Genomic DNA, 11,019 nt, shown 5'->3' on the forward strand with positions numbered 1-11,019 from the left:
TCTCTCTCTCTCTCTCTCTCTCTCTCTCTCTCTCTTTCTGTATGCTGTTCATTTTATTTTGTGCCTCCATCTATCAGGTTCATTCCATATAAAATCAAACAAATCTGTAAAAGGCTCCCACCTGACCCCCTCAGAATCAGCTGATTTTTCATGTGCAACAGCTTTAGTATATTTAACCAAGTGCAAAGTTTTACTATGTATTTCAAGGGCAAGAAACTAAAAATATTCCTTCTATGAAGATAAAATGTCGTATGTAATCTCCATATCACCTCAGTTCAGCAAAAGTAGCAACAACAAGATGCAAAAGCCCTTCATTCATAAAGATACTTAAAGGGTCAGTTCACTTTTTAAAGGGTCAGTTCACTTTATAATATAACTTTTGTGGTGAACAGAGTTTGGGGGGTTTATTTGACAAGGTTTTGCAATATATCAATCAGACTTTTACCTCCCCTTGAATAAAATGAGAGATTTTTGGATTGTTTGTTGTGCTGATTGCAGATTTAAGTTCTTTTCAGAAAGTGTATAACTTAGTTTGCTGCTAAATCAGTGTGTTAAAGTGAAGTGAAGTTCTCCTATTCAGATGTAGGTCACTTTAATGTTGCTTACAGCGTCATACTGTGTCTGTGATGAAAGTATGATATTTGTCATTCACGCCAGATTGGACAGAACATCACATGACATAATGCATAATAAACGGACAAATGACTAAATCTAAATCTGCTGTGTAACGAATGACTTAACTGCAGCTGGTAAACTGTGACTCTGACTGACAGCTCACCTGTCTGATGTGAGGTAAAGTTCACAGTGTGACCTGCTGTTAGATCTTGATACATCCTGTCTCCATGTCAGTGAACATTTAGAATTATGAGTAACTATGAGTAAGTTACGCGTAAGTGTGCACAGCTTTCCTGCTGCTGTCTGATGCTGCAGGTGTTTAAAAAAATCAGAGAAAAAACTACAAACAGTTGTGAATAACTAAACTTAAGCTCCTGTTACGTCAAAACCTGGATTACACATATTATTTGTGGGTCTCAGTAATCTGCCCTGTTATAGACTCTGGCGTAATCACAGAAAAGTTCCATTTAGTTTGCAATAGCTGTGGATTTGTGAAGCAACGTGAACGAGAAAAGTGTTTTGAGATTTTGAAAAAACACTGTATCCTTAAAATCTCTTTCAAACTGTTTGGATCCTGTAAAAAAACAAATTAAAAAAAACAAAACAGCACTCCTTAGCACAACTGTGAAGCCAGGACTGACTCAGCTGTGACCAAAAGTCAACATTTCAGAGAGCTTTCAGCTGAACTGTAGGCAGTGTTTCCACAGAGCAGAGAGGTGACGACAAACAGACTGAGAGGAAAATAAACCATACTGAGTCAACAAAATAAATGCAGAATGGCTCAAGAAGCAAGTTGTTGGAAGATTTGTTCATTATGTAAAACATCTTAGTGTTGATGTGTGTGAAAAAGAAGATTTTGTATTGTAAAATATCTACAGTATGCAGAACCACTGTTTTATTTTCAAGTATTGGTAACATTTGCAGGCACTTGAGAAAAGTTGAAGGAGGTGATTCCAATTTATCTACATTTTTCAAGATTTATAATAAAAGGGCCCCCCTATAGCTCACCTGGTAGAGCGGGCGGCCCATGAACAGGGGCTGTAGTTCCCCAATGCAGCGGTCGTGAGTTCGAATCCCGCTCACGACCCTTTGCTGCAGGTCTGTCCCCATTCTTCTCCCCCCTTTCCTGTCTCTCTCTACTACTCTAAATAAAGGCAAAGGCCAAAAAAATATATTTGAAAAAAAAAAAAGATTTATAATAAAAGAGATGTAACTTTCATTTTGTCTTTAAGGATTTATGGTATTATAACTATGTCACACTGTCGGGTGTACATTTTTGAGTTCTTTCTCCATTTCTAGTCATAATTGTGCTGTGTCCATAAAGGTACAAGACTTTATGCTGTGAGACCACAATTAGAAAAATGTGACAGGAGCAGCCAGAAACTGCTTGGAGTTATGAAGGTTAACGTGGAGGCAGCATGTTATTGCTGTAGCTGGTCGAGGTGGAGTTAGTTGAACAGTTTCATACATGCAGTGAACCCATTTTGCAGACATCTGCGCCCCTGAAGGCAAATGGAAATTTTAAGCATGTATGAAGCAAATCTGCTGTCAAACACAAACACTGTTAGACTTAGAGTTCCCTCTACTTCTAATCATGGTTGTGCTGTTTCCATAGAGATGGAAACTTGGACTTCATATTTTATATATTTGTATTGAAAAATGAACCCACAGTGATTAGAAATGTGACAGGGACAAAAAACACCCACAAACTGTCTGTGTTCAGAAGGTTAAACATTTGGTATATGAACTGAACAAATTCTATGATACATGACACTAAGATCTGTGAGTATTTGAGAGTTCTAACAAGTGTCCTGACCCAGTAGCAGTGTGCTGTTCTTGATAAAGTGATCCTACCTTTCACATCTTCATCCTCAATGGTGGTGTTGCTGCTGTCAGACGATTCCTGCAAAGTACAGAAACAAACTTGTTGATCCCCAACAAAAATAGAAAACACACTGAGACGAATACATTCACAAATGCATGCAAATACTCAAATTTCTGCCATCAAAGTACAACACGGTTCCATCTTCACACCACGATTTTGCCAAAAATACAAATCACAAGTGTGACTCTGCAGCACTCAGGCACAATCCCATGTGTGGATTGAGTTGCTTCAGTGTAGACAGACACACACGACTGTACGGCACACAACATTTAGCTACCACTGTTACACAAAGTCTGAACAGTGGCATCATTGCTGGACTGCTGAGCACCACTGAGCTCCATCTATCTGAACACAGAGGGGCATTCTAGGACAACGAAACACCTCACCGGACTTACAGCTGCAGCATCTCACACTCTCCCCCTCTCTCTCATGCACAAGTACACAAAACGGTGCACAGAGATATCCAAAAAAATACAAAAATCCTGCAGAAATACATCTAGACCACACAGATAGAAGTGAAGACATGGATGACAGATGAAATAAAAGTGCAGGAAATGAAGAGGTGGAAGGAGGAGAGGAGGATGTACCTTGGTCCCATCTACTGGATTATGGATAACAGTAGTCTGAGGCTCCTGGAGGAAGAATGGAGAGAAAAGAGAAAGTGGGTGGGCAGATGAATGGAGGTAAACATGGGAGTGTTTTGTGATGACAAAATGAGAGTTTGAGAGGAAGATCAGTAAAGAGTGGGATAGAATGGTACGAACAAACAGGGACACAGATTAGAAAGAGTAAATTGATGATTGTAAGAGTTTCTAAATGAAGCCATCAGTATGAACAAGTATTAAACTCTCTCTCTATCCCACATCAATCACTTAGGCTCATAAAAATGTATCCAAGTACATATAATAGGGATGTCCTGATAGTGTTTTTTGTCCCCGACCCAAGTCATTTATTATTTAGTGTCTGTTAATACTAAGTACCAATCAGATACTATTTTCGTGAACAATACATACTTCAAGTAAATTAAGGTTATGAAAATATATTCAATATACAAAGAAATGTACTGTGTCACACAGACACAATAAGTACTGAAAATAGTTTTTAAAAGTTAAATCTTATGAAATTCTCGATGAAAAGGCCAAAATCAACATTAAATGCATCCCACAGTTTTGTGTCAATCAAAGCCTTGACTGCGGTGACCAGGTTCCCAGAGTGCCCATGAAAATCCCAAACCATACGTAATTTAACTTTGACCGTCATTCTGGTCAAAGTTGTCTATTTGTGCAACAACAGACAACTGGTCTATATTCAGTAGCCTTGCATTGTAGTCAACCCTGCATAACTCTCTATAGCTTTGTGTTACAATGTCCTGGCTACATCAGGGGACAAAAAAACAAAACAAAACAAAAAAAAAAAAAACGCTCTGGCATGTTTGCATTTCTTTAAAACAATCACAGTTATCTTGAGTGGAGCAAAGTCCAGGATGAAGCAACAGTGCTGCTGCAAAATAAAGACAAGGGAATTGTTCTGGTGGAGCATTTGCATGCAGGGAGGCAAGAACTGTCAAATTAAAATGGCTAATTCCCTAAAAAAAGGAAGCAGCAGTACCTTATTGCACAACACCAATGTTTGGCAAATACTGAAATTTAGCTTGCTGCTTAGAGGTTGCCACTGGCTTATACCAAAGTCTACATCTGGTGAGTCAGACGATACTTGTCATGTCCACAAGTACATGAGGGTCCATATGACATAAATTGCCCAAGTCCGTGGACGTCTACAATTTGTGTCGGTGTAGTGACTTATTCTTAATACTCTAATGCATGCTGTAGTGCATAAGATAGAATACGTTCATGCCAACCTACTGCACATGTATGTAACACAGTCCTCCAAGCAGATTTCAAGAGGACTAGAAAGTAGCATAATAGCCACAACTACATGTCCACAGTGTCTGCAGCTGTCTGTGTGTGCATTCACAAGGGAGTATAATCAAGACTTTACACCACTGCCAGTGCTCCTGCAACGCTCCCATAAGCATCTATCATCTTAGTAAGGGAAACATATGAATATCTGCCAACTACATTACAATTTCTTCGCCAATATGTTTGTAAAGGTGTCTAATAAAATGCTTTAAAATGTTGAAGTTCAACTCCCGTGGGAAACCCTGAAAAAAACCTGCTCAAGTTAGGGTACCAATAAACGATTGTCAAAAAATTGATTTAAAAGAAAAAAAACAAAAACTGGCCTTAAGTAACTTGTGAGTTTCTATCAGAGTTTTTTCATGATTCTGAGTGTATTGCTTGCATTTGTATTTCACCACCAACATTTCATTGTTGAAAAAAGCCACACTCATTTTTACATTTACATTCACAGTAGCTTTTATTTCGCATACTTATATAACACTCAGTTATTTCTCATTCACAATGTCAGAAGTTTCTAGAGTCATTGTCTATGTCTTCTTCAGACTCAACAACATCATGACTGCAGTTTTGCATGTGCTGCCTTTATAGACTCCACGGGCCCAGATGCACGTGACCCCGTTCTTCTTGCAGCTGCACCACGGGTTGCTGCAATCTCCATGACAATTACAGCTCGTGAACTTCAGTAGCTCCTCAGGGACCATGGGGTCTAGTGTTGGAACTGGCTCATACCCATGCACACCTACTGTCCATCCATAGTCACTGGGCTTCAGAGACATGCTCTGTAGAAGGATCCAGTCCCAGTCTGCAGAGTGAATGCTGTGCAGCTGCACCCTCTGTTTGAGGTAGAGTCTCTGGTTTGATCACTCCTGCTGTCGCCTTCCTTGAGAACATGTTGCACCAAATTTCACCCAATGTGGTATCTGCTCCATGATAAATGTACTGGAAAATCGCAGTACCAGCCTGAATCACTGCCTCCTTGGTGGCTTCTGTGCCAAGGAAGATATCCATGTACTCATCCACATCCCCTGCACAAAACCTGGAAAAATGCACCAGGTTTGTGTCAAGCATAATGTGAAACAGAAAGTCATTTGTTATTATTATTATTTCTAATATTTTTACTATGATGACAATAATGATTATTATTATCATTATTTGTCAAAGTAATAGCAGTGTTATTATTATTACCTGTCAAATAGAGTTGTTTTCCCATGGCCAGCAATTGCAGAGACCGTATCACACCTTGTGAAGGCGTGACAGAAGAGCAGGTAGCCCTTCTGTCTTTCAGAGAGAGATTCTTGGATCTTTCAGACGTCATAAGAGCCATTTGATGTGGTTAAGAAGAATCTCTCACGGTTTCTGTAATTGCTGGCCATGGGAAAACAACTCTGTTTGGCATGTAATAATAATAATGCTGTTATTCCTTCGACAAATAATAATGATAATAATAATAATAATCATCATCATCATTATTGTCATCATAGTAAAAATATAATAATAATAATAATAAAATAAAAATAATAATAATAATTGTATTTCTGTTTCAAATTTGGTACAACATGTTCTCAAGGTGGGCGGCAGCAGGAGTGATCAAACCAGAAACTCTACCTCAAACAGAGGGTGCAGCTGCACAGCATTCACTCTGCAGACCGGGACTGGATCCTTCTACAGAGCATGTCTCTGAAGCCCAGTGACTATGGATGGACAGTAGGTGTGCATGGGTATGAGCCAGTTCCAACACTAGACCCCATGGCCCCTGAGGAGCTACTGAAGTTCATGAGCTACAATTGTCATGGAGATTGCAGCAACCGATGTTGCAGCTGCAAGAACGGGGTCACGTGCATCTGGGCCCATGGAGTCTGTAAAGGCATTACATGCAGAAACTGCAGTCATGATGTTGTTGAGTCTGAAGAAGACATAGACAATGACTCTAGAAACTTCTGACATTGTGAATGAGAAATAACTGAGTGTTATATAAGTATGCGAAATAAAAGCTACTGTGAATGTAAATGTAAAAATGAGTATGGCTTTTTTCGACAATGGAGTGTTTGTGGTGAAATACAAATGCTAACAATCAACTCAGAATCATGAAAAAACCCTGATTTTACCCTCATAAGTTACTTAAGGCCGATTTTTTTTGAAAAAATAAATTTTTCGCCAATCGTTTATCGGTACCCTAACTTGAACAGGTTTTTTTCCAGGTTTCCCGCGGGAGTTGAACTTCAACATTTTAAGGCATGTTATTAGACACCTTTACAAACATATTGGTGAAGAAATTGTTTGGTAACGATATAGTTGGCAAATTTGTGAAATATCTCATAAAATGCCCTTACTATCTGTACATGGTGCTCAGTCTCCCTAATTGAGTCAAAACAACAACTCATCGACTTGAATTACCTTATAAGCAAGCGGGAAGAGAAGAGATTTCTATTAAGCCAAATCTGGTGAGTAGGACAGGTGAGGACGGATGATTGTGATGTTGTGGCAAACAACGTGTCCAGAATCCCAGCGTATTGGAGTGCCACACTTCTAGAGTTTGAATGCTCTCCCCTAGACACCTCCAGACTAGTTGATGGCATGGTGTAATGTGGCATGCTGACTTGTGAAATCAGAGCAATAAATGTGGATAAATCCGCCTCTGAAAATAGTCGCCATTAAAAGTGTTGCATGTGCTTGTTTGCCGAAAGCAGTTTCAGAACATTACTGAGCGCCACAGAGTAGATAAGTTGGAAACTACAGAGAGACGGACTAAAACACTGTTGATTTTGGTCTTTTCAAGAGATTTGTTGACAATAATATTAATACACAAAAACACAAATAACGCAAGGCTTTTCTTACAACATACAAACCATATTTAAAAGTCTCACTATTAGATAAATACAAAACCTGTAAAATCATGAAAAAAAAATTGCACATTTTAAGTTCATACATCATACACAACCTACAACTGCTCACAGTTGTAGGTCATGTCATGTCATTTTTTTTAATAACTTCTTAAATGCAACCTCTGCTAACTTTTATGTTTCTGTTCTTTATTTAACCCTATTCAGGACTTGTGGGTCTTTTGGACCCCAGGCCATTTGGTTTAGGTGACAGGTATTTTTATTTATTTATTTATTTTAAGAATTTTTTTTTTAATATAAAAAGAGGGACATTAGTCATGCATTTGGAACCAAAAATACGTCAACTTATCAGAAAATGTATTTAACATAGTATAAAAGTCTATAATACAAATATTCAAGTTCATAATCTTTGTTGGGTTCCAATGGAGCCCGAAAGACCTTCTATGTATGGCAACAAGAAAGTCCTGAGTAGGGTTAAACATCTTGGAGGAATTTTAGGTAATACGCTAATTTGCTGTCCTCTAAACAGTTAGATAAGAAAATTGATCCACTCTCATGTTTGTGGGCTAAATAGTTATGGCACTGCAGCCAGGAGACCATTAGCTTAGCATAAAACACAGACTGTGTGAAATATCAAAAACTTCAGTTCCTTGAATGTCCACTTGAGGCTGGTTAGCTGACTACTTTGTATGACAGCTATGTAAAGGTCAAGCAGTGTGTGCTCACATTTGGATCAGACATCTCCTTCCCTCTGTCCCTACTGCACAAACTGCAAATGACAACATCAGCACAACGTTGCAATATCTATTTCTGCCATACTTTGGCTTCACCTTTGTATCGTGGGAAGAAGTGGTGACGTGTCTTCCATCTTTTTATAGTCCATTTCATCAAGACTGAAAACGCGGGGAAACTGTTAGTCTGACTCCGTCTAAAAGATGACAAAACCCACCTACTAGCGCCTCTAAAGTGCACTGAGTTTGACACGGATGTTTTTCTTGTATAGGGAATAAACAAATAAGATGCAATATTCTAAGTTTTCTCAGAACCAGGATAGTTGTTTCTCCTGCATCTAGAATTTATGATGCACTAACTGTCTCTGGGTTAGGGTTACAGTGACTAAAAATGTCACAGGAGAAAAATAACACCAAGAAACGGCTTGAGGTTCCAAAGGGTTAAGACAGGCTCAATACTGTAAATCTTTTGGCAAGAAAGGAAGAAATGCATTACCCAAATTGTCGAGCTACTTCCTTAAAAGCTGCAAATCAAAACTGAAAAAAATTATAGCGTCAACACTGACCTGCCAAAACTACACACACACACACACACACCTACACACACACACACACACACACACACACACACACACACACACACTCCTAACTCTTTCTATCTTTCGCACACACACCAACACACTTTGCATTTCAGAAGTTTCATTAAGTGCTTTGGACAGACAGACAGACAGATGGATGGACACAGAGCTGCATACCAGTGCAGCAGAGGGGATGTTGCCTTTGGGACTGGTGACTATGCTGTTTCTCGTGCTGTTTGTCTGCGGCTGTGCAGGAAACACAAAGCGCTACGTTAGTACAGTAGACAGCAATGCCATCTGCTGGTGGTGAAGTGGTTACTGTGTAGAAGCTGTGTAATGCAGGTAAAAATAGCAGATTGAAGCACAGACAGAAATAGTGGGTAGACTAAATGGAGTGCAGCTATCCAAATATGGATCCACACATTTCTTGGTAAAGTTTTAATTAGACAGAGAGCTTTTCCACAATTAATCACGTCAGCTCATTTCTACGTGCAGTAAAACCCACATCAGCGCTCATACACTCCAGTTTTCATTAGCTTCCACTGGCTATGGACGCTGCTCAGCAGATGGCAAATTAAAACGATGGCAGCTGTGAACCTCTGCAACATCTGTCAGACATAAAGAAACAAACATCCATTTGAACTAACTACATTAGAATCCCTTAATGTTTCCCTCCTGAGTAAACAACAACACTCAGCTGCTTCATTTCAGCGGAGGAAGATGAGGACAGCTTATGAAAGGCTGAACAGGCGATTTACACACACACACACGGACACACGGACACTACACACAACATGCTAAATATACAGCCACTGTGACTCACACACTTGTAACTCCTCTGTTTCAATAACAGCATGCAGAAACACACATGATGTACAGACGTCATGCCAATTAACTCGGTTTTATTTTCTGCTCATTATTTTCCTCAGCATGGCTCCCTGTAATTGATAGCTCTGTTGGACTGAAGAGAAAAAAAGAGGAGGTTATTCCTTCTCAAATTATCGACTATCCGATCTGCTTAAACCTTTTTGATCATAAACTATAGATATTTAAAATGGTATTTGACACATTTGAAGATTTAGACTTACATAAAGTCTGATGTAACCGTCCACATGCAGTATATTCAGGACTTTTGTGTGCATATGTAGAAGATCATAGAGGAACAGAGCTGTTTTACTTGTCATCATACAGAACAACTCTAAAGTGAATACATTGCTGCTACTTAAAGGGCTGTTCTGATTATGAGAAGGCAGTGGGCATTCACTGACAGGAAAGTTACGGAAAGAATTGTTCGACAAAATCAACTATTCTACCATAAACATTAATGATATATCTTCAAAGAATCCCCAAAGGTGCCTCAAACAACCATCAACTCTTTTAAGCTACTATAAATTCAAAGACCTTTAGCAAAACTAGGTTCTTTAAGAACCTGTTAAAGCCTCTGATTCTATTTTGATAACTGGACTCGATAATCATCATTTTTAAAGCAAACAAAGAGAACACATTTAATGTTTTTGGTTCTGGACTGTTGGTCGGATAGACCAACATGTTACAAGACAGCAAATTGGGATTGGGAAAACTCACTGTTTTCTGATGTTTTATAGACCTAATAATAAAATCCAAATGAAATGATCGTTAGTTGCAGCTTTAATTTCATGCTATCACCTGCCGACAAACCAAATAACTCCAATAACAATAACTTTAAAGTTCATGAAGAATCATCTCCTAAATAAAGAGGTTCTTCAGGTTGTGATGGCCTTTTGAGGAACCACAGAGCCTTCTGAAGAACCATTAGTTATTTTGAGAGCAGATATCCAACAGTTTAACAATATTTGCCATTATCACATAATGTGGTGGCTTTTTTTCCTCTATTTATTAAATAAAACTGGTCAATGAAATGCAAAAGAAAAAGAAACTGTGATCATTGCTTCCCAGAGCCCAAACTGTTTGCGTTGTCCAACAAATGGTCCAAGGCACAAAAAGATTCCGTTTAAAATTATATGATGAGACCATTTTAGAGGTAAAGGACAACTCCAGGAAGGCGACAGCATTGAGGCGGTTTCTGTGATAACTTATTGAGGACAAGGTGATTGCAGCTGTGCTTTGTCAAAGTGAGACTGATGTGTGATTAGACTTAATTATTGACAGAATGTTCAGCCTCTCTGCTGGTTGTTCTGACACAATCAGAGTTGCTTCGTGTATGCACATGTACTAATACATTAACGATGAATTGTTAGCTGTGGTTTTTTATTTGTCTGGAATGCAACACAGTGTTAAGAATGATACTTATAGCATGGAACTTATATTATTTTGTGATGCCGACCAAAGACGAGTTGACGACGAAATATTTTCCATTGTTGTCTAATAAATCCCCCCAATGAATCGCCACGAGGAGAACTGCTGACCCAGACCGGGGACGTCGTCGGGCGGTGGAAGGAGCACTTCGAGGAA

The 11,019-nt window shown here is 39.0% G+C and overlaps 1 protein-coding gene across 1 annotated transcript in view; it reads right to left on the reverse strand.

The window, feature by feature from the left end:
* The window catches only part of LOC103357317 (calcium/calmodulin-dependent protein kinase type II subunit beta), a 67,613-nt gene that overhangs the window by 5,587 nt on the left and 51,007 nt on the right, over window positions 1-11,019 (reverse strand). Inside the window, exons 15-17 of the mRNA XM_008281826.1 lie at window positions 8,746-8,814; window positions 3,088-3,132; window positions 2,470-2,518 (exon numbers count right to left, since the gene is read on the reverse strand). Of these exons, the coding sequence (XP_008280048.1) occupies window positions 2,470-2,518; window positions 3,088-3,132; window positions 8,746-8,814 (163 nt within the window). The remainder of the gene's footprint in view (window positions 1-2,469; window positions 2,519-3,087; window positions 3,133-8,745; window positions 8,815-11,019) is intronic.

This window comes from Stegastes partitus, unplaced genomic scaffold, assembly GCF_000690725.1.
Source record: "Stegastes partitus isolate 25-593 unplaced genomic scaffold, Stegastes_partitus-1.0.2 Scaffold246, whole genome shotgun sequence".
Taxonomy (NCBI): Eukaryota; Metazoa; Chordata; class Actinopteri; family Pomacentridae; genus Stegastes; species Stegastes partitus.